The 25000-nt window shown below is 44.0% G+C and overlaps 1 protein-coding gene across 1 annotated transcript in view; it reads left to right on the forward strand.

The window, feature by feature from the left end:
- Positions 1 to 24729, forward strand: part of mapkbp1 (mitogen-activated protein kinase binding protein 1) — a 35793-nt gene extending 11064 nt beyond the window's left edge. Inside the window, exons 8-31 of the mRNA XM_079287229.1 lie at positions 2666 to 2826; positions 2954 to 3152; positions 5346 to 5483; positions 5643 to 5848; positions 12129 to 12220; positions 14625 to 14750; positions 14832 to 14902; positions 15139 to 15260; positions 15616 to 15691; positions 15772 to 15883; positions 16225 to 16288; positions 16386 to 16514; positions 16682 to 16806; positions 17113 to 17150; positions 19676 to 19822; positions 19908 to 20042; positions 20222 to 20349; positions 20610 to 20734; positions 20909 to 21112; positions 21453 to 21534; positions 21660 to 22078; positions 22156 to 22875; positions 23152 to 23237; positions 23697 to 24729. Coding sequence (XP_079143355.1) covers positions 2666 to 2826; positions 2954 to 3152; positions 5346 to 5483; positions 5643 to 5848; positions 12129 to 12220; positions 14625 to 14750; positions 14832 to 14902; positions 15139 to 15260; positions 15616 to 15691; positions 15772 to 15883; positions 16225 to 16288; positions 16386 to 16514; positions 16682 to 16806; positions 17113 to 17150; positions 19676 to 19822; positions 19908 to 20042; positions 20222 to 20349; positions 20610 to 20734; positions 20909 to 21112; positions 21453 to 21534; positions 21660 to 22078; positions 22156 to 22875; positions 23152 to 23237; positions 23697 to 23936 — 3945 coding nt within the window. The 3' untranslated portion in view covers positions 23937 to 24729. The remainder of the gene's footprint in view (positions 1 to 2665; positions 2827 to 2953; positions 3153 to 5345; positions 5484 to 5642; positions 5849 to 12128; positions 12221 to 14624; positions 14751 to 14831; positions 14903 to 15138; positions 15261 to 15615; positions 15692 to 15771; positions 15884 to 16224; positions 16289 to 16385; positions 16515 to 16681; positions 16807 to 17112; positions 17151 to 19675; positions 19823 to 19907; positions 20043 to 20221; positions 20350 to 20609; positions 20735 to 20908; positions 21113 to 21452; positions 21535 to 21659; positions 22079 to 22155; positions 22876 to 23151; positions 23238 to 23696) is intronic.
- Positions 24730 to 25000: the final 271 nt, after the last annotated feature.

The following is a 25000-nucleotide window of genomic DNA, read 5'->3' on the forward strand; positions in this document are numbered from 1 at the left end:
CACTTTAGTGGGTGCAATGGCATCAATAATATTTTTAACTTTAAAATTGAAGCCATCTACAAGCTCATTGACTGAGAGGCAAAAGAGGGCTGGTGTGGAGGAGAACTTGTGAATAAATAGTTCACTGGTGTTTTCAGAGGGGGTTAGGGTTCTGCTCCACATATCTGGAACAAAGTCCCAGAAAGCTGCAGGTCTGCTGAGACCCTCAGCTCATTTAAATCAAGATTGAAGACTTTTCTGTTTGCTGCTGCCTTTAATTGACCCACATTCAATTAACATATTAATCAATTTCTGCATTTTACTACTGTATTTTATTTCTTACACTGTTCTTAATTGCTGTTAAATCTCCTTTTCTTTTGCCTTATGTTTTGATGCTTTTAATGGTTTTAAAAGGACTGCACAATATATCGCCATTTCCTCCGGGACCGAGTTCGTGCAAGGCATACACTATAAAATGCAGATCGGCAGAGATCTTTTCCAGACGTGGTTTGTGTGCGAGTAATTGCAGAATTGCGGCAGTGTATGGTTGATTGCGTGCAGCGTAATGTCTCAGGGAGACATCAATTATTGTTTCAATGTATGTTTTAAATCTCCTTTACATTTTACGACTGAATTTTATTTCTTACACTGTTTCTTTAATTGTTTTTAAATCTCCTTTTCTTTTGCCTTATGTTTTGATGCTTTTAATGGTTTTATGTGAAGCACTTTGAATTACCTTGTTGTTGAAATGTGCTATACAAATAAACTTGCCTTACCTTGATACTGTAGTACTGATACTGTAGTAATGATACTGTAGTACTGTAATACTGGTATTTTAATACTGGTATTGTAGTATTAGTACTGGAGTACTGATACTGAAATACTGTGTGCTGGTACTGTAGTACTGTAATACTGTAGTACTGGTACTTATCAGTTCCACAGCATTAGTACTCCAGTATTACAGTACTCAAGTATGAGTACTCCAGTATGAGTACTCCAGCATTACAGCACTACAGTACTCCAGTATCAGTACTATAGTATCAGTACTCCAGTATTACAGTACTCCAACATCAGTACTCCAGTATCAGTACTCCAGTCTTACAGTACCAGCACTCCAGTATTTCAGCACTCCGGTATTACAGTAGTACGGTATTACAGTACTACAGTATTTCAGTGTTACAGTACTATAGTATTGCAGCACTACAGTACCAGTACTACAGTATAAATTCTAACCCCTGAAGCAGCAGCTCAGTGAAACAGCCTCTCTGTCTGAATCTTCTCCCACTCACATTCTCTCACCTCATTTACATGTTAGAGACAAAAGACAGAGACATGAAACATGTTAGAGACAAAAGACATGTTGGAGACATGTTGGAGACATGAGACATGTTGGAGACATGAGACATGTTGGAGACATGATACAGTTGGAGACATGTTAGAGACATGAGACATGTTGGAGACATGAGACATGTTCGAGACATGTAGACATGAGACATGTTGGAAACATGAGACATGTTGGAGATATGAGACAAGTTGGATACATGATACATGTTAGAGACATGAGACATGTTGGAGACATGAGACATGTTAGAGACATGAGACATGTTGGAGACATGAGACATGTTCGAGACATGTAGACATGAGACATGTTGGAAACATGAGACATGTTAGAGATATGAGACAAGTTGGATACATGATACATGTTAGAGACATGAGACATGTTGGAGACATGAGACATGTTAGAGACATGTTGGAGACATGAGACATGTTAGAGACAACAGACATGTTGGAGACATGAGAGATGTTAGAGACATGTTGGCGACATGAGACAGTTTGAGACATGTTGGAGACAGTTGGAGACATGAGACATATTGGAGACATGAGACAGTTGGAGACATGTTTGAGACATGAGACATGTTAGAGACATGAGACATGTTGGAGACATGAGACCGTTTGAGACATGAGACATGTTGGAAACATGAGACATGTTGGAGATATGAGACAAGTTGGATACATGATACATGTTAGAGACATGAGACATGTTGGAGACATGAGACATGTTCGAGACATGTAGACATGAGACATGTTGGAAACATGAGACATGTTAGAGATATGAGACAAGTTGGATACATGATACATGTTAGAGACATGAGACATGTTGGAGACATGAGACATGTTAGAGACATGTTGGAGACATGAGACATGTTAGAGACAACAGACATGTTGGAGACATGAGAGATGTTAGAGACATGTTGGCGACATGAGACAGTTTGAGACATGTTGGAGACAGTTGGAGACATGAGACATATTGGAGACATGAGACAGTTGGAGACATGTTTGAGACATGAGACATGTTAGAGACATGAGACATGTTGGAGACATGAGACCGTTTGAGACATGAGACCGTTTGAGACATGAGACAGTTGGAGACATGAGACATGTTAGTGACATGAGACATGTTAGAGAACCAAATGTGGATTCATCCACCGCTAAAACATAGTCCTCAACAAAGTAAAAGTATTATGTTGTTTAGTTCTAACAGATCAAACACATCCTCATCTTCATGGTGTCAGAACTCAGAGAGACAAAGTGGACGTCAGGACTCACCTGTCTGTCTGTCCTGTCTATTTGTCTGTTTGTCTGTCTGTCTGTGTGTCCTCCTCTCTGTCTGTCTGTGTGTCCTCAGGCGTCTCAGGCCACGTGTCTGTCCGTCACAGACGAGTTGATCTTCTGTGGTTGTTCTGACGGGACGGTTCGAGCCTTCAGCCCCGTCAATCTGCACTTCCTGTGTACTTTGCCCCGCCCACACTGTCTGGGGGCGGACATCGCCAGTATGGTGGACGCCAGGTAACACACACACATATATATACATACACATATACACACATAAACAGTCAGTTTCTTACTGGACGTGTAGACAACTTACCATGTTTTTTAGTTGTCATGATGACGTCTCGCTCCGTTTCCTCCTCAGTCAGCTGTTCTCGAGCCGACCGGAGGCCCGGTACCCGGACACGGTGGCGGTGAGCTACGACCCCGCCAGCCGCTGGCTGTCGTGCGTCTACAACGACCACAGTGTTTACGTGTGGGACGTCCGGGACCTCCGGGACCCCCGCAGGGCGGGGAAGCTCTACTCCGCCCTCTACCACTCATCCTGTGTGTGGAGCCTGGAGGTCAGTGTTGAATAATAACAATAACTAGAAAATTCCTAAAGAAATTTTGACAGTGTGGCTTCGACTGCCCGTCGCAATATATACACGCCAATGTTACCGGTAGCGTCATTCAGGTTCAATTGAGATACTGCTACTCTTTTTTTCTGCATTTTAGATTCATACTCTTGGATTGAATCTTGTATTTGTGGGGCTTTTATTTTGAAAGGGTGGGACTGGGTGAGTGCGAGAGGGGGAGAGGAGACCGAATGATAATGTTTGACACTAAAATGAGAGGCGTCATCACACGCATTCCAGTTAGAATTCATTCTGTGGGGCTTTTAATTTGAAATGGGGTTGTGAGAGGGGAAAAGTCCTCTAAAAATATCTAAGACCTGAATATGTATGATAGAGAGAGAGACATACAGAAAGATAGACAGAGAGCGACAGAGTGAGTGAGACAGGCAGACCTGAATGACTGTATGAGAGAGAGACACAGAGAGAGAGCGAGAGAGAGGGAGAGGAGTGTGTGTGCGTGTGTCTCGGTGCCTCTGTGTGTTTATCAACATCACTAATGACCTCATATCAACACCTGTGTGCTTGTTGGTGATTGGAGCACCTGTGTGTTAGAGGCTACTTAAGAGAGAGAGTGTACAGTGATTTTCAACAAAACGACCTGTCAAACATATGCCCTTCATACCAAAACCATGAGACTAATCAATAAAATATGGATACCGTGAGAGAGATAAGACTCTGGCAAATGCAGAGATGTGTTTTTATGTTTGTGGTGTTAAAAATGTGAGCTCCAGTGCAAAATACAAAACTGGTACTGTCTGCGTTCTTTGAGAAATGACTGGTGAGATTTAACATGGAGTCTATTGGAGCAGCTGGTTGGAGTTCATGTCGCTCTGAGGCTCCCTGAGCCAAATGTGTAAGTCCGTTGGATTGTCCGGAGGGCAGAGCTCACATCAGCTCATCCTGACAGTGTGCTCAAACAAATTCACCCTCCGCTTCTCAAAAAGTCCCCCCCTCCTCCTGCCCCCCCCCCCCCCCCCCCCCCCCCCCCACACACACACACACACACACACACAAAAAAAATAGAATGCACACTATTCCCGATCAGGCCGCACGTTTTGATGTATTTTTCAAGCCGCTGTTTGCAGCACTGTGTGAGGAGAGGCGCGCCAAACTTTGGATAAAGCTGATGATTGTTATTATTAAGCCCGATGGATAATAAACAGTGTGCTTTGGCACAGGCAGTTTTACTGCCTTGTGCCACAAAGCCACACTGAATAATATTAATGAATAACTCCACAAAAGGGAAATTAAGTCCTAGACACATTTCCAAGCTTTTTGGCCAAAATGGTGTATAAAGAGTAAAAATTGTGGGAGCTGGAGCAATTTGTTTGGAAAAATCACAGAAGATTTTCCTGCTCTGCTCCACTCTGACGGTTATGCTCTAGCTCTTAACGAGCTGTGCAATACACACCCATTATAAAATCTGAAACGGACCCAAAATGTTCCTGAAACTTGCTCAGCTTTTGGGGATTTTCGTGAATTTTCGGGAAAACCGCTTGCCGAATCTCTCCGAAAAATAGATAGCACACTATTCCCGATCAGGCCGCACGTCTTGATGTATTTTTCACGCCGCTGTTGGCAACGCTGTGTGAGGAGAAGCGCGCCAAACCTAATTTTGCTCCATTTTTCTGGGTTTTCCGGGATTTTGGGGAAAACCGCTGGGCGAATCTCTCCGAAAAATAGAATGCACACTATTCCCGATCAGGCCGCACGTTTTGATGTATTTTTCAAGCCGCTGTTTGCAGCACTGTGTGAGGAGAGGCGCGCCAAACTTTGGAAAAAGGTGATGATTGTTATTATTAAGCCCGATGGATAATAAACAGTGTGCTTTGGCACAGGCAGTTTTACTGCCTTGTGCCACAAAGCCACACTGAATAATATTAATGAATAACTCCACAAAAGGGAAATTAAGTCCTAGACACATGAATATATTCTAACATCTTACTTAATGAATTAAAAGCTCAGTTTAGTGAACTCTTTAAAATATGAAGCTACAGCCAGCAGCTGCTAGCTTAGCATAAACACCGCTAACAGGGGGAAACAGCTAGCCTGGATTCAACATGAGATGCCTGACAACTTTATGGCATCTATTTATGTTGAAACTCTTCAGTTGAGCACCTCCTATTGTGTCTCCTACAGGTGTACCCGGAGGGGGGAGGAGGAGGAGGAGGGGCACATCTGCCCCCCGGATCGTACCTGTCCTGCTCCTCAGACAACACCATCCGACTGTGGAACACCGATGGCCACAAGCTCCTCACCAGGAACATCCTGAGCCAGGTATAAGAACACACACCTTTACCGTAATAGTGATATTACACCTGACCTACACCTGTCCACCTGAGCTGCACTTGTTGACCTGACCTACACCTGTACACCTCAGCTGTACCTCTACACTGACCTGGCACCCTCCTGATCTCACTGACCTTGACCCCTCAGGACCTACAGAAGGTAATTTATGTGGACGACAACGTCTCGACCCTCCTGGACCCGGAGAGCGCCACAGTCACAAGTGGAACCACGGAGAAGGCGGGGTCACTGGGCTCAGACGGGCAGACTGACCAGAGCCGGGCGGGCATTAGGACCCTGAGAGTCAGTCCTGATGGACAGCACCTGGCCTCTGGAGACCGCATGGGTGTCCTCAGGTGAGCTGTGGGTGGGTGGGGCTATGAGTTTTACTTATAAGATTAGAAAAACTTTATTAATCCCCAGTGGGGAAACTCTTTTGCCACCCAAAAACTCATACAGACGACACAGTCCACAGTACACAACAACACAGTACACAGCAGACAAAAACATATTACAAAGGATCAATAACACCAGACAATGCCATATAAAACATGATCGACATCAGAAAGATAAAAACCTCTAAAGGTGTTCATTAAAGAATCGGACTGCTGCTGGAACGGAAGAGCTTCTTAGTGGTTCAGTAGAACATTGAGGCGTCCTGAGTCTCTCACTCAATGAGCTTCTTAGTGGTTCAGTAGAACTCTGAGGCGTCCTGAGTCTCTCTCAAAGTGCTTCTTAGAGGTTCAGTAGAACTCTGAGGCGTCCTGAGTCTCTCTCAAAGAGCTTCTTAGAGGTTCAGTAGAACTCTGAGGCGTCCTGAGTCTCTCTCAAAGAGCTTCTTAGTGGTTCAGTAGAACACTGAGGCGTCCTGAGTCTCTCTCAAAGAGCTTCTTAGTGGTTCAGTAGAACTCTGAGGCGTCCTGAGTCTCTCTCAAAGAGCTTCTTAGTGGTTCAGTAGAACTCTGAGGCATCCTGAGTCTCTCTCAAAGAGCTTCTTAGTGGTTCAGTAGAACTCTGAGGCGTCCTGAGTCTCTCTCAAAGAGCTTCTTAGTGGTTCAGTAGAACTCTGAGGCGTCCTGAGTCTCTCTCAAAGAGCTTCTTAGTGGTTCAGTAGAACTCTGAGGGGTCCTGAGTCTCTCTCAAAGAGCTTCTTAGTGGTTCAGTAGAACTCTGAGGCGTCCTGAGTCTCTCTCAAAGAGCTTCTTAGTGGTTCAGTAGAACTCTGAGGCGTCCTGAGTCTCTCATTCAATGAGCTTCTTAGAGGTTCAGTAGAACTCTGAGGCGTCCTGAGTCTCTCTCAAAGAGCTTCTTAGTGGTTCAGTAGAACTCTGAGGCGTCCTGAGTCTCTCACTCAATGAGCTTCTTAGTGGTTCAGTAGAACTCTGAGGCGTCCTGAGTCTCTCATTCAATGAGCTTCTTAGTGGTTCAGTATAACTCTGAGGCGTCCTGAGTCTCTCACTCAAAGAGCTTCTTAGAGGTTCAGTAGAACTCTGAGGCGTCCTGAGTCTCTCACTCAATGAGCTTCTTAGTGGTTCAGTAGAACTCTGAGGCGTCCTGAGTCTCTCATTCAATGAGCTTCTTAGTGGTTCAGTAGAACTCTGAGGAGTCCTGAGTCTCTCTCAAAGAGCTTCTTAGTGGTTCAGTAGAACACTGAGGCGTCCTGAGTCTCTCACGCAATGAGCTTCTTAGTGGTTCAGTAGAACACTGAGGTGTCCTGAGTCTCTCACTCAATGAGCTTCTTAGTGGTTCAGTAGAACACTGAGGCATCCTGAGTCTCTCACTCAATGAGCTTCGGAATCCATTGAAGACACCGTGTAGTGCACGGCCTTCATACAAGACAATTGTTTTTAACTTGGCCCTTGTTCGCTTTTCAACAGTGACCTCTAGTGAGTCTGGGGTTAGACCAATCACTGAGCCAGCCTTTGTGATCATCTTATTGATCCTGTTTTTATCATCCACAGTGATGCCCCCCCAGCAGAGCACAGCATCAAAAAGAACACGAGCCAAGATCCCCTGATAGGAAACATGAAGAAGCTTCCTGCTGATGTCAAAGGATCTAAGCTTCCTCAGGAAGAAGAGTCTTGACTGAGCCTTTTTAAGAACAGCATCAGTGTTCTTCCAGTTTAATTTACTGTCCAGATAGACCCCGAGATATTCATACGACTGGACTATCTCTATCTGCTGACCTGCAATAGTCACTAGGGAGACCTCCTCCTTCTTCCTTCTAAAATCAATGACCGGCTCTTTGGTCTTTCCAACATTTAGTTTTAAAAAGTTTTCATCACACCAGCTGACAAATGATTCAACCTCCCGTTTGTAGGCCAGGTCGTTGCCTCGGGTAAGTAGAGCAACCAGAGCAGTGTCATCTGAGAACTTCTGGATGTTACAGGACACATGGCTCTGCCTGTAGTCAGCTGTATAGAGTGAGAATAAAAAGGGGGATGAAACTGTTCCCTGTGGTGCTCCAGTTTTAGTTAAGATGGTGTCAGACAGTTTGTTATCAAGCCTGACAAACTGTGGTCGAGACAGAAGGTAATCCAAAACCCAAGCAACAGTTGTATTGTGCAGTTTAAAAGTCATACGTTTTTTAGCTAACAGGTGCGGTTGGATTGTATTAAAAGCACTGGAAAGTCAAAGAACATGATCCGAACAGAGCTGGCAGTTGTTGCAAGATGACTATAAATAGTGTGGAGCATAAAAAGTAGTGCATCATCTACCCCTACACCCTTCCTGTATGCAAACTGCAAAGGATCTTGGAAGACTGAGACATGTGTACTCAGGTGACCCAGGACAACCCTTTCAAAACATTTCATTATGTGCGACGTCAGAGCTATAGGTCTCAGGTTAGTAAGACCGTGACTCCTCACACTGGTTTTCTTTGGGATTGGGACTAAACAAGATGTTTTCCACATGACTGGAATTTCCGATGAAGACAGAGACAAGGAAAAGATCAAATGAAGGACTGAGCACAGCTGGTCGGCGCAGACCTTAAGGGTGTGGATGGACACCGTCGGGGCCTGCTGCCTTGTTCACCTTAAGGCGCTTTAGCTGCTGTCGAACCTCCTCAACATTTAGTCCAATAGCTGGGCTACAGTCCTCAGGACTACTCGGTGCAAGAGAAGAGAGGATGCTCTCGTGAGATGCAGAGAAATCTAATTCATCAAACCTCGCAAAGAACTGGTTTGCTTCATTTACATTGATCCCAGCACCAGGGACGCTTGCAGAGCTGGTCCCATAACCAGTAATAGATTTCATGCCGTTCCAGAGGCCCCTTGTGTTACTGTTGGACATCTGTCCTTCAACCCTTTCCTTATATTTACGCTTACCCTGTTTGATTATTGCTTTTAATTCCTTTTGGGCAGTTTTAATCATGTCTTTGTCGCTGAGGAAAGCAGTTTTCTTCCTATTAATAGCAGCTTTGATCTCCCTTGTCACCCAAGGTTTGTTATTAGGGAAAGTTTTTATTTGTTTACAGGGAATGATATTCTCGACACAGTAATTAATATAACTGGTGACTTTATCAGAGATGCTGTCCAGATCATTGTCATCCTCCAGAAACAGTCCAGTCAGTGCACTCAAAGCACCCTCTGAACGGTTCACATGCATCCTCCGTCACACACCAACAGACGTGGACGTAACTGGCAGCTTCCGGATTCAAGGAGAGTAGCTGGGTGTCAATAATATCAGATTATGATCCGATTGTCCAAGAGGGGGGAGCATCTTTGAAATAAAAATGTCCTTAATGTTTACATAAAACAAATCGATAGTTGTATCAGCCCTCGTAGGGCATGACACCATTTGTTTGAAAGAGGGTAGGGTGGCAGAGAGAGAGCAGTGATTCAAATCCCCATTGATAAGAACCAGCGCGTCTGGAAAGCAGCGTTGCAGGTCATGGGTGACTCTTGATATGGTCTCTGTGGCCAGCTTCCCGTTACCCGATGGAGGAATGTAGACAACTTGAACGATCACATGGAGAACTCCCTGGGCAAATAGTAAGGTCGGAAACTTACCGCGAGCAGCTCAATGTTCGGGTCACAAACGCTCTTTCACCGTGACATGACCAGGATGACACCACTGGTCATTCACATGAAGGCAAACACCACCCCCTTGTTTTTTTCTAGTCTTCACTGGGTCTCTGTCCATCCTGTGTAGTGAAAATCCTCCATGTTCACATGGGACTCAGGTATCCTGTCAGACAGCCAGGTCTCCGTAACACACAGCAGGCTGCTCTGTCGGAATTGGCGATCGTACCTCACGTAGGCTGACAGCTCATCCGTCTTATTAGCCAAGGAGCGGACATTCCCCATAGTAGCGGAGGGTAGCACAGGTTTGTACCCCCGCCGACTGTACCCCACCTCTGCGGCCTCTCTTCCTGGTCCCGGGCTTGGTATCCGACAAATCGAAGTCAGGCTTCTGTCCGCTTGATGCAGGAAGCAGCAGATGAAGAAGCTCCTGCCGACTGTAGGAGATATAAAATGGGCCTGTTTCGCTCCTAACTTGAAGTGTTTGAGCGGCTTTCCAGAAAAGGATAAAACAAAGCCACAGGAGGCAAACTAAAGTGCCATTGTTAAGTGCAGCCATGGTCTCGTCGTCAAAGTTTGATCACGCTGATGATCATGACTCAGAAGGCATTTAAAAGATGTAAAAAACATAAAAACACAGACGCACAGGTGACAGAGTCGCCAGCAAAGGGGTGGCGCCTCTTTCTTATAAAGGCAGTAAAGTCATCACAGAGAATCTGTAGTCCGAACTAACTTTTTATTGCTGCCACATTGGCAATGCATTGCAGCTTCACTCTCTCCATTCCTACCTTTCACAATAAAAGCCCAAGACATATACATCACTGCTTAACAGAGTGAACTAAAGTTCACTCAGAGTAACTCAACAAAACCGAAAATCAGGAAGTCAAAAATCCTATATTATAGATACATATAATATATAAATATATGATATATATGTATTATCTATAGCTATATTATAGATATACAGTATATTATAAATATATTAGTACTGGGCAACGATTACAATTTTTAATCGCGATTAATCACATGATTCTTTTGCTATTAATGTCATTGTTCAGCGCAAAATTCAATAATTAATTCAAAAGTAGTGTATTGCGCACTTTTATTGAAAAGTACTGCTATATGAACAAAAGGTCAACAACATTTGGTTTGCAAACACTTTAAACAAATCAGGTGCTTTTTAACAGCAGTATTCCCTTTACACAGCAGGAGTTACAGTACTAGATATTCAGCCGGTGTTCACAACTTTATCTTCATGTGTGTAAGAGATGCAATTTGAAATATACACCTTGAAAACTGCAAACCTATCCACGTCATGTTTTTTTTAATGTTTGTTAAATTCTCAGTAGCGATAACTAAATGATGCTTATTATACATATTCCAAACAAAAACACTTTAAAAAGTCTAAAAATATCATTTCAATTAATCATTTATTTTTGTGGTATTTTGGTCAGACACATATGCAACGCTGATGACCGTAATATGTGTGGTATTTGTTATAGGTGTACGTTGGTACATAGAGGGTGATAAGAAGCTGTACATGGAGGGACTTAGGACCCAGGGGAAAGTAGGTGAAGGAAACAGGAAGAGACGCCACACAATTATATTATCGCACGTTAACGCAGTTTTTATTTATTTATTATTAAGCGGACATTTTCAACACAAGAACCAGGCAGCAAGCAGTTAACAGCTGTGTTTGTGTGGCGTCACTTCCTCCTTCCCCCCCACCGGGTCCAGAACCCCTCCTACCCTCCATCACCTAGTTCACTCTTGTTTCACAAACACACGCACGCGCGCGCACGATCGCCTTGTTACAGATCAAACGTGACTGTTGTGAAGTGGAGCTTCTCGTGAGGACCAAGACACGTGTTGTTTGACCGGAACACGTTACTGTCTGAACTGCAGTATTACAGTGTTACAGTGAACACAACGCGCTCTTGCACCCGACATGTGGTTTTCTACGTATTGTCAAAATTGTTAGCGTTAAGGACACGTACCATTCTACTTCCTGTCTCTTCAAAGTAAAAGCACTTCCGTTTTCATGCTCTTCACAATAAAAGTAAATCAAACCATTTACAGCAGTGACAATATTAAAATACATATTGTCGAGTTTTTTAAGTGTTTTTGTTTGGAATATGTATAACAAGCATCATTTAGTTATCACTAGCAGTTTTCAAGAAGTATATTTAAATTGCATCTCTTACACACATGAAGATAAAGTTGTGAACACCGGCTGAATATCTATGATCAGAATCATTATAACTGTGTTATAACTGTTACTGTGTAAAGGGAATGCTGCTGCTAACAAGAACCTGATGTGTTTACAGTGTTTAAACCAAATGTTATTGACCTTTTGTTCAAATAGCAGTACTTTTTAAATAAAAGTGCGCAATACACTACTTTTGAATTCATTATTGAACTTTGCGCATGAGATTAATCGCGATTAAATATTGTAATCGTTGCCCAGCACTAACATATATATATATATTATATATAGATATACATATATTATGAGTGTGTCAGACATCTTGTTCGATTTCTTCTTCTTCTAATTTTCCGAAGACATGACAGGAGAAGTGTTTATTTACATAAACTGTGTGTGTGTGTGTTTTAGGATCCATGATCTGGACGGTATGGAGGAGATCTTGAATGTTCAGGCTCACGACTCAGAGATTCTCTGCCTCGAGTTCTCCAAACCAGATACTGGTGAGACACCACTCGTTTTTAAATACAATGTCGAGTACAACATATACACACTATATATGTAAAATACAATATGTAAATGTTATAGATGTTATAGATAGCAATATATAACACTATATAATACAACATATAAAGACTATGTACAACAAAGTTTGGAAACACTGTATACAACACAAAATATATATATATATATATATATATATATTTTTTTAAATATATATATATATATATATATATATATATATATATATATATTTATAGCACTAATGTATGTATATATATACAAACATTAGTGCTGGGCAACGATTAAAATATTTAATCGCGATTAATCGCATGTATTTTTTGCGATTAATCGCATTGTTATGGCAAAGTTCAATAATGAATTCAAAAGTAGTGTATTGTGCACTTTTATTTTGAAAGTACTGCTATGTGAACAAAAGGGCAATAACATTTGGTTTGCAAACACTTATTAAAACAAATGAGGTGCTTTTTAACAGCAGTATTCCTTTTACACAGCAGCAGTTCTATCTCTTCTATATCTGTGCTCAGTGTGTGACTGTGAAACGTTCCACTGCTGTGCAACAGGAACAACATGTTTCAGCACGTTTCAGCTAAATGTCTTCATGACAGTTAGAGCATGTGAATGCAGCTCTACTGTTCATCACTATGATGATGTAACTCAGAGGTGATGATGGTGACCCAGCGATCAAAGAATAAAGACACTTTACGCACAATTTAGGTGTATTAGGCGAAGGTAGCATGTTTTATACTTGTGTATACTCGTGTGAATATAATTCATACTTTATCTTATTCTGAAATATCTTATTCTGAAAACCGGATGTTCGTCTGAAGAAACCGGATGTTGTCTCACATTAATCTTTCCGCTAACTTTCTTAGCTCATTCTTGAGGCTCATACATGCCGTCATTCGTTGTGATCCTGAAGGTGCGTTCACACCAAACGCGATGCGAATACTAATCGATACCAGGGGCGGGCTGGCCATCGGGGATACCGGGGGAATCCCCGGTAGGCCAACGGGGTTTGGGCCGGTCCAATACCGGACCACCTCCATCATCAACCGGCCCTCGCGCTGAGATCGCCGACCCCGACTGTATTCTATGCTTCACAGAACACGTTAAATTTACTCTGATACTTAAAGCTCATAATCGCTGACTGATATTTATACTACTCCTCGCGATCTGTATTCACACTCGTGGTTTCCATCTGTGAGCCGGCAGCACCCCTACACACACTCGCACACCCAGCATGCAATCTGCCCCAAAGAGGCGGGTCTATGAAGCAGCTTAGCCAATGATGCTTTAATGCTGATTAAAGATATAAATGAGTGAAATACAATTTAGCCAATCAGCGTCCTCAAATAGATTCAGCGCCGGAGCCGGCATTCTGGTCGATAGTTCACGGAGCTTCTCTGATCTGGACTACAGAGAAGCCGCCTAAGCCCCGCCTCTTCACGTTTAGAATGCCACATATAGATAGTGACATATCTGCTATATGTTACAATTAATTCTAGATCACTACAGCCTTTTATGTAGATATTTTTGTACATATATATATGTACATATATATATATATATATATATATGTATATGTATATGTATGTATATATATATATATATATATATATATATATATATATATATATATATGTACATATATATGTATGTATATATATATATATATATATATATATATATATATATATATATATATATGTACATATATATATATATATATATATATATATGTACATATATATATATATATATATATATATATATATATATATATATATATATATATATATATATATATGTACATATATATATGTATATATATATGTATGTATATATATATATGTACATATATATATGTACATATATATGTATGTATATATTTATATATATATAAACACAACATATAAGACAATATGTAAACATAATTGATAATGCAACAGCTAACAAAACATAACACAAAATATATACATAACAAATAACAATATACACCCAACATAACAAAATATATACATAACAAATAATACACATTACATGAAAGTCATTAGCAGACGCTTTTATCCAAAGCGACTTACAATAAGTGTATTCAACACTGGGATTCAAGAGAACTGTCACCAGAAGTCATAAGTGCATCTCCTTTAAACAAGCATCTAAGAGCATAACCGAAGCACAGTGCAGAAACAAACGAAAACAAGTGCAACAAACTAGTATGAATACAATAATTGCTAAGTGGAAGGCTCAGGGTAGCACTTCTTGAAGAGGTGACACAAAATATATACATAACAAATCACGATACACACCCAACATAACACAAAACATCCCTGTCTGTCTCTCTCTGTCTTCCTCTCCCTGTCTGTCTCCCTGCCTGTCTCTCAGGTCTCCAGTTGTTAGCCACAGCCAGTCGTGACCGTCTGATCCACGTCCTGGATGCAGGCCGAGACTACAGTCTGGTTCAGACTCTGGACGAACACTCGTCCTCCATCACTGCCGTCCGATTCGCCGGTGAGTCTCTGTGACCTCTGATGTTGAGGTTGTTGGTATGAATCATCCCTCTGACATCTTCCTGTTCTTCCTGTCTGTCAGCCAATGAGGGGAAGGTGAGGATGATCAGCTGTGGAGCCGATAAGAGCGTCTACTTCCGCACCGCTCAGCAGGTGAGAGCCACACCTGGTGATGTCACCTAGTGATGTCACACAGTAGCTGATGGTAACTAAGTACATGCACTCAAGTAGTGTACTTGTATTTGTTTGAGGTACTTGTACTTTACTAGAGTATTTGCTTCATACTTGTACTGCACTACATTTATGCTACATATGAGAAACAATCTAATAAAACAAAGTAAAATTAAATGAGTTTTCCTTCCTATTCTTCCTCCTCCTCTTCCTCACAGATGGAGGAGGGATTGGAGTTCACTCGTACTCATCACGTGGTGAGGAAGACCACTCTGTACGACATGGACGTGGAACCAACCAGGAAGTACGCAGCAGTGGGCTGTCAGGACCGCAGCATCAGGTATGTGTCTGTGTGTGTGTGAGAGTGAGTGTGTGTATCTGACAAACATGTTATTACCGGGCTGGGTTATTACCCAGCAGGCACCAGGAGGAGGATTAGGATTATCACGTTCCCGTCTTCTTCTTCTACGACTGAGGTCATAATTGGACTTTTGGACCAGAGCGCTGTGTGTTCAGGCTGCCTCCTGCTGGTCACATTAGGAACTAACTCTTTAATACGAAACATAAATATAATCTGTGAAGTATTTTGTTTTATCTCTGTGTCCTAACTGTAAATGTATGATGCTCTTCCGGCTCCTCTTCATCCTCTTCCTCTTCTCCTCCTCCTCCTCCTCCTCCTCCTCCTACTTCTACAGGATCTTTAACATCAGTAACGGTAAACAGAAGAAGATGTATAAAGGCTCTCAGGGAGAGGACGGGACTCTCATTAAGGTAAGTGTTTCCATCGTAACATCAGGTGTAGATGATTCTTTATTCTTGCAGGTGTTAACTTCCCCCTCCTCTGTCTTCAGGTGCAGATCGACCCGTCAGGTCTCTACATCGCCACTTCCTGTTCGGATAAGAACATCAGTATATTTGACTTCTACTCTGGAGAATGTGTGGCCACGATGTTCGGACACTCAGGTCAGTGAAGTCATTCAGTCCATTACTATGAATGGATGTATTTATATATATATATGTTACGTTATAGTATACTATGACTTTTAAAAAAAGATTTTTTTTGTTTTTACGACATTCTATGACTTTATGATATATAAAAAGTGACTTTTTTTGTTTTTACGACATACTATAATATGACTTTTTCTAACTTTTTTTCATAGTCTGCTGTAGAAAGGCAAAAAAAGTCATAGTATAATATGTTGTAAAAGTAATCAGACTACAAAAGTGAATGAATGCATGACGTATGAATCTACGTACATATGTATATTTCTCTCTAACAGTGTTTCCGTCCGTCTGTCTGTCAGAGATAGTAACAGGTTTGAAGTTCAGCAGTGACTGCAGACACCTGATCACAGTGTCTGGAGACAGGTAATGTTTCATCATACAGATTGTGTTCTTTACAGTTTACAACACGTGGAGAAAAGTATTTCATTAAAGTGCTAATACAACCTCTGTTTGTGTGCAGCTGTATCTTCGTGTGGCGTCTCAGTCCAGAGTTGACCATCAGGATGAGGCAGCGACTCGCTGACCTTCAACCTCCCAGCAGCACTCACACCTCCCAGAATGCACCACAGCAAAAAGGGGTGAACCTCAGGTAAATGTTCGGCTTGTAGGACCTGATGTGTTTGTCAGCGTTCATTTACAAAAACTAACTTGTTGAATTATATCACAAGTTATACACAACATTTAATGTGAGTAAATTGAGCAAAGTGTGTGTGTGTGTGTGTGTGTGTGTGTGTGTGTGTGTGTGTGTGTGTGCAGGTGCAGCCGGGAGGCATCTTCTCCTCGTGTCGTCAACATGTCGTCCGACAGCGACAAGGAGGAGGAAGAGGAGGAGGAGTGCAGGAGTTCTTATATGGCCACAGCAGGATGCCTGGAGGAGACAGGTATGTTACCATGGTTACACAGCATGCTAAAGTGTTAGCGTAAGTTTTATCCAATCAGCAGAGAGCTGGATAGAAGTCGTATTAAAGGAGCTCATGTCGTCTGGATGGTGGATCACAATAATCAGAAACGTGTAAAGTGACAACAGACAGAAATAAATCAGCTTGATATTCAGGCTGGAAGGATAAACTAGAACACAACAAAGTGATCAGTGAGGGTTGTGTTTGAGTTCACAGTTAAATCGTAGGAAAGATCAGCAGCTGATGAAAATAAATCCTGTCCTGTTTTTGTTTTTTGTTTTCCTGCAGAAATGTCTGATGAAAAGTTCTGCAGAGACGGCAAGAAGGTCAGAGGACATTTTGTTGTTTGTGTTTTATGCTGTATATATTAGGGGTGTAACAATACGCGTATTCGTACCGAACCGTTCGGTACGAGGCTCACGGTTCGGTACGCATGACGAACCGAACAATATGTTTCAATAAAAGATTATTTATTTATTTTTTAAACCTTTATTTAATCAGGTAGTCCATTGAGATTAAAAATCTCTTTTGCAAGGGAGAGCTGGCAAGACAGGCAGCAACACAAGGAACACATAGTTAGACAGAAAAACACAGAACAAGACAAGTTAAAAGAAATTAAAAGTTATAATACTAGTATAACACAATAATAGTGATAGTATAATAATACTAGTATAATACAATAATAGTAATAGTATAATAATACTAGTGCATTTGGAAAATGCAGAAGCTTAAATTGTGGGAAATATTATGTTTTCGGTGGAGCCACTGTTGTCAAACTGGCAACCCACATGACGTAACAGACAGCGTGCTCTCTGACACGCCCACCACCAAAGAAACACGTTCTACTCCAGTCGGCACTTCTGCGCTGTGAGACGCTACAGTGTAGCGGCTACATGAAGCTAGCTCGCTGCAGTATGGCTGTAGACCAGAACTAGAAGATCCTCCAACGGCCTGCAGGTCTGGTGTTTGGAGCCCCGTTGGTTTCTCTGTGAACTATGAGGGCGATGGCGAGAGAGCGGTGGTTAAAAAACAACGCTATGTTGCATTTGTTACACGAGTGTAGGCTCCATCAGTGTGAATACCTCAAACATGTTAACTCATTCACACAGACATCAGCCCAGTGTGGCAGTGAGTGGAACTAAACGAACACCTGGAGCAGCACACACGCTTCCAACTCTCCCCGAAGCGTTTAAGCAGCTGTTCACTACCGATAGAACAGGGCTAAAGCATCACCACGGCGATTGGTACATTTATAGCGGCGGACATGAGACCGGACTCTGTAGTGTAACACATCACCTGACTGTAACGCACATCACCTGACTGTAACACATCACCTGACTGTAACACACATCACCTGACTGTAACACATCACCTGACTGTAACGCACATCACCTGACTGTAACACATCACCTGACTGTAACACACATCACCTGACTGTAACACATCACCTGACTGTAACACACATCACCTGACTGTAACGCGCATCACCTGACTGTAACGCGCATCACCTGACTGTAACGCGCATCACCTGACTGTAACGCGCATCACCTGACTGTAACGCGCATCACCTGACTGTAACGCGCATCACCTGACTGTAACGCACATCACCTGACTGTAACACATCACCTGACTGTAACGCATCACCTGACTGTAACGCACATCACCTGACTGTAACACATCACCTGACTGTAACACACATCACCTGACTGTAACGCGCATCACCTGACTGTAACGCACATCACCTGACTGTAACACATCACCTGACTGTAACGCGCATCACCTGACTGTAACGCGCATCACCTGACTGTAACACATCACCTGACTGTAACACACATCACCTGACTGTAACACACATCACCTGACTGTAACACACATCACCTGACTGTAACACATCACCTGACTGTAACGCACATCACCTGACTGTAACGCACATCACCTGACTGTAACGCACATCACCTGACTGTAACGCACATCACCTGACTGTAACACACATCACCTGACTGTAACACATCACCTGACTGTAACGCACATCACCTGACTGTAACGCACATCACCTGACTGTAACGCGCATCACCTGACTGTAACACATCACCTGACTGTAACGCACATCACCTGACTGTAACGCACATCACCTGACTGTAACACACATCACCTGACTGTAACGCACATCACCTGACTGTAACACACATCACCTGACTGTAACACATCACCTGACTGTAACGCACATCACCTGACTGTAACGCACATCACCTGACTGTAACGCACATCACCTGACTGTAACGCACATCACCTGACTGTAACACATCACCTGACTGTAACGCACATCACCTGACTGTAACGCACATCACCTGACTGTAACGCACATCACCTGACTGTAACACACATCACCTGACTGTAACACATCACCTGACTGTAACACATCACCTGACTGTAACGCACATCACTGACCACTGAATGGGAGATGAAGAGCCACGTTCACTCAGGTTTAGTTCCATCATTGTTCATACTAAGATGATGATGGAGAAGATGTAAGTAACAATACTACATAACATTAAGGAGCAGTTTTTGTTTTTTATGCTTATGTGTTGCTAAGAAGACACCCCAGAAGATGGGTCACTCAGGTATAGTTCATCATTGTTCAAAGTCAAAGAATAACTTTATGATGTTAGTTGTAATGAATAAATATATTTTAAAATCAAGTTCATTTCTCATGCATTTATAGTTTTCTACTGTACCGAAACGAACCGAACAGTGAATTTTGTGAACCGTTACACCCGAGTATATATATGTATATATACTTATGTAAACAGCCTCTCTCAGTGTACCTCAGTGTTTCTCTGGGACTCCTCAGGACGCGTTGGGGGGGCGCCTCCCTCGCCGTCGGTGGTCCAGGAGGACGGGCAGTGACGGCGTCCTGATGGTGAAGTCCATGTTGGACCTGAGACTGCTGGACTCGTACCGTCCTGACGAACAGGTGGACCAGGGGGCAGAGCACGAGGTCAGGAAGACAAACCAGACTCCATTTAAGAAAACACAGGATTTTGAACGCAGAGTTAACTCCAGTTTTTGTCCGTCCCACCCAGGTGAAGACACGCCCCGTTGATGTTAGTCCCTCCCCCCCTCGGCCGAGTGGGATGGGCCAGTGTGTGGGGGCGGGGTTTCACAGAACCAATCATGAGCTGGGGAGCAGCATCAGTCTGCAGGTCAATACTGCATGGGTGAGAACACACACACTATCTAACCTCTAACCTTTCCACCGTGTTTCACCATGTCAACAGGATACCTGAGCACCTTCAGGTATCTGAAGAAGGCCACGGAATACGGTAGAAAGGCTAGTAACATTTTATCAGCAATATCTCTCTCTGAAAGATGAACCTGTGACTCTGTATCCGTCCAGGCAGAGGACAATGAGGCGAGGACCAATCAGAGGCCGGACTTCATCCCGCTGTCCAACCACAGCCCAGACATGGAGACTGTGGTTCTGTATCCCGACCAATGGGAGGACAGAGTGAGCCTGGCAGGAAGGTACCAGGATGTTCTACCACGTCTGGTCTCATTCATGCAGCATGAAGCCAGCATGCTTTTTCAGCTACTCTGACCCACAATCCTTTGCAGCAGACATATGAGGAAGAGGTCCCTTGTTATGAGGAAGTAGTTTGTCCCAGTTGAATGAACACTGCATGTAACAGAAAGTACTTTGTATGTCCTGAAAGTAAAAAGTATTAGCTTGGATGTTGACTCTGTTATAAACCCCGCCCCCTCTAACCCCTGCCCCTTCGTGTCAGTGAGTTCCAGGTGAAGGAGGCGTGTCCTGCCTCAGGTGGACATCAGGACAAACCCAGTCCAGACAGCGGGTGCTCACTGGGATTCAGCTCCAGGCTGTCCAGTCCAGTCAGACCTGCAGGAGACGGTGAGACAGAAAGACAGACAGATACAGAGACGCAGACAGACCTGCAACAGACAGATACAGAGAGACAGTCAGAGACTAAGACAGACCTGCAGGAGACAGACGGACACAGTGAGACGGACGGAGATTTCTCGTGTCTGTCTCTAACCTTTAACCCCTCTTTCTTTGGTCTCGTAGACTCGGAGCTCACTGAGCCTCTTAGTGTGGATGGAAACTCCTCTGAGCTGGAGGAGGAGGAAGAGGATGAAGGAGGAGGAGGAGGAGCAGCAGCAGGAAGAGGAGCAACAGAGGTTGTGAGCTCTCAGCTCGTCCCTCAGACTCCAGACCAGGAAGCCTTCCTGAAGGAACACTTTGTCACACTGGCCGACCTCTCGGGATCAGGTCTGTACCTCTGTGATGGTCCGCTGATCTAGTCCAGAGAATAGATTCATAACTTTGTGTTCTTAACTGGTATCTATTTATTATTGAATACAAATGTTGAAGCTGACTTCGTAGTCAGGACTGGTCTCTCAGGACTCTAGACTTGAACTGGTCTCTCAGGACTCTAAACCTGGACTTGTCTTGGACTTGTGTTAAAGGTCTCTGGACTTGGACTTGTCTTGAAGAACTCTAGACGTTCAAGTTTAAGTGAAATTAACTTTTACGCGTCGCTATTAAGCTGTCTTGTCGAGCTGAACCTCTGATTCTGGAGGACTCAAACATATAAACTGTGTGTTCACAGGAAGTCCAAGCAAAGCTTCTCACAGCTCCAGTGAGAGTATTAGCATCTCTTCCAGGTTCCTCTCCCAGAATCCAGCTGGAAGGTAAAACCTCAGATGACACAGATCCACACTTTGTGATGACTCAACATGTTTAATAGTCTGATCAGGATCAGCTGAGACTAAAGACTGTTGATCTAAAACCCTCTGGTTCTGTTTCTCCTCCTCAGTCGGACTGTGTTTCCTCTCCCATCTCGGACTTCTGGAGGAGGAGGAGAGGTGAAGGCCCGGCCTCTGGTCTCAGAAGTCCGCCCTCTGAACCAGACCCAGGACCGGAGGGTGTCATGGAACCAGGACCAAACCCAGAAACAGAATCAGGACCAAACCTCCTCAGTTCACGACCAGGCACATCCCCAGAACAGGATCAACCAGGACCAGCCTCCTCAAGATGTGAACCAGAACCAGATGGCGGAGGAGACCTCCTCGGACGAGCAGACCCCCCGACCCCCCCCACTGAAGAAGAAGATTCAGACCGCAGTGGAGTCTAAGAGGAATCTGGGCCCGACGGCCCGAGCCGCCGCCTTCCATCTGAACTCCTCTTCCGGACTTCGGAAGGCTCAGTCGGTCCAGAACCTGCTGACCGACTCAGGTGAGACTCAGAACCTCCAGAGACTCAGGTGACGAGTTAAATAAAGACCCAAACCTCAAACTTTCTCTCTCCCTCAGGTAACTCCTCCTTCTCGACCTCCTGTCCAATGAGAGAGCCTCAGCCCCTCCCCCCCCTGCAGCGCCCTACCACCCTCCCCTCCTCCCCCCGCCTCCCCCAGTCCACAGCCCTGCCCCCTCAGATACCAAGCCCCGCCTCCCCCAGGTCCCCCCAACAGGAAACAGCCGCCGCCGCCATCTTGTCTGCAACATCGTCTGCTGTCGGCACCCCGAGGAAGTCGTCCTCTTCGTCCTCGTCCACTCCGGTGGCGTCTCGTTCCTACATGAGTCCGACCGCCAGCTCCATGGCTAAGATTTCTCGCTCTGTCTCCGTGGGCGACGGCCTGAACATCCCAGAATGTGGCGAGGACCCCCCAATGACATCTTCATCATCGGTAACCCCCTCCTCTCAGGTCAAAGACACGCCTCCTCCTCTTGTTGCCATGGTGACCTCCAACACAGCTCTGGCCACGCCCCCCCATGCTTCCGGTTTTGCCGTCGTCATTGCCTCCTCGTCTCTGGGTAACCATGGCAACCAGGCGGCCCCTCCGCCCCGTGGCCTCCAGGCTCGGGTACCCGGCAAACCGCTCCCCGACAAGCCCTCCCTCGCCTCCTTGTCCTCCCTCGCCTCCTCGTCACGGCCTCCTCCGGTCTCCGTCTCCCCCCTGACTCCCCCCCGGCAGGAGGAGGAATCTCAGACTCCTGCAGGCAGCGGCAGCGTGGAGCCAAGAGATGATGCAGGTTTGGACTCTCATCTTCATCCCGTCACACTGTCATCTTTGGCTCCGCCCCTCTTCTTCATCCTCTTCCTCTTGCTCCGTGGTGACGGGTGAGATGTTTCTCTGTGTTTGATGTTATTTGTCTCTTCTTCTTCTTCTTCTTCTTCTTCACTCCCTCCATCTTATCATTTAGACATTTAGATTAAGAACTAAACAGGAAGGGGGGGGGGGGGTTCAGCCAATCAGCTGTCAGTATTGTTGTTGGTAGAGTGACCTCACCTTCTCTCTCTGTGTGCAGACCTGCCAATCAGTGTGGAGACCTGCAGAGCTCTGACCAATGAGCTGCAGAGCTGCTTCAAAAGAGCAACACACCTGTACAGGAAGGTGAGTCTGTGTATCAATACAGCTTTTATATCTGACAACATGTCGGAAGTTTTAGATGTGAACTCACCTAAAGAAGGCCGTCTGGGTGTCGACCTGTCAATCACCGTGTAGCCCCGCCCTAAAGCATCCCCTGCTTTATGGTCTGTGTGACTCTAAATGGACCATAATGTACTAAATGAACATCATGCTGTATTGAAGAAAACTTGAAACTGGAGATTGAGACATAAACTCATGTTTACAATGTTTACTGAGGTAATAAATCAAGAGAGAAGTAGAGTCATTTTCTCATAGACAACCAGAGGAGTCAGTGGAGAGAATGCAGCTTCAACACTTTAAATAAATGGGGTCTCCTGGTTCAGACCAGAGGTTGTGAAACAGGAAGGGGGCAGGGCAGTTGAAGGACATCAGCAGTGACATCATCGGCTCCCTCACCTGTCTCTCTCTCTCTCTCTCCTCCAGGTGAGAGGCTCCTCTCACGATGACTCCGCCCCCGACCAGCACCAGATAGCCGACGTCCTATCGGAGGCCTTCCAGGCCATGAGGGCGGAGCTCGACTGTCTGCCGCTCGGCGTGCCGAGCATGCTGGGACTTGAGGAGAGGCTGGGGGGGGTGAAGACAGCGGCTCTGCTGGAGGAGTATTCTCTGCTGCTGCTGCAGGCCGTTCACCACCGGGTCCACAACATGGAGGCTCATCACTGAGGCTCTTCATCCTCCTCTTAGTCTTCCTCCTTTACTTTTTTCTTCTTTTTCCTCTTCATCCTCTGAGACTTTTCATCCAATCCTCCTCTTCATCCACTCTTCTTCATCCTCTCCTCCTCTTCATCCTCTGATGCTCTTCCTCCTCTTCCATTCTTCATCCATTTTTTCTTTGTCATCTTTTCCTCTTTGATCTCCATCTTTTTTCTTCTTTCCTTCCTCCTTTTACGTCCTTCCTCTTCCTCCGTCTTTTCTTCTCCTCTTCCTCCTCGTCTTCACAGATAATAATAATAATAATGTATTTTATTTGTAACGCACTTTTCATTTTTTTTTTTTAAATCTCAGAGTGCCAGATGAAGGATCTGAAGCCATTTTGATTTATTCTGAACTTTTATTCCTTTCTTTTATTATTATGCAAGAATCTCTCTGGTCTTACAGACAAATTTCTTTTTTAGAAACTGAACGACTCAAAGTTTCTTTCGAGTCGTTTTTTAAAGAAGTTTCAGCGACGGAGTCGTGGAAGTTTTTATTTTAGATTTCTGAAGAATTATTGTTATGAAACGTTGATGTTAGACTGTAGAGACTTTCTAAAGGAACAAACTGCAATACGAGAGGCTTTGAACAAACTTTGTTGTTCCTTTATTTGATGTAAATGGTTCTTCCTGAGTTCACTTGAATCAGATTTTTAGTTTGTGTTTATTCTGCTGATGTTACACTGAACAGAATCGTTGTCTCCAGAGGATACACACTGAAGTTCCTCTTTTTATAACTGTTATTAAAGGAACACTTTAAGACACATGAGACGTCCTTTCCTCTGAAGCGTCACGTGAAGCGACGTCTGTTTCTGATGACGGAGGATCAGCTGATCACAGCTGGATCAGCTGTCAGTCGGCTTTAACAGCTGGAGAGACTTTTGATGAGTTAGTGTCTGTCCATGTGATCACTGTACTTAATAACAGTAACTAATAATATAATAACGAATAAAGACACACAGTGATCACCACTGTACTTAATAACAGTAACTAATAATATAATAACTAATAAAGACACACAGTGATCACCACTGT

This window comes from Melanostigma gelatinosum, assembly GCF_949748355.1.
Source record: "Melanostigma gelatinosum genome assembly, chromosome: 16".
NCBI lineage: Eukaryota > Metazoa > Chordata > Actinopteri > Perciformes > Zoarcidae > Melanostigma > Melanostigma gelatinosum.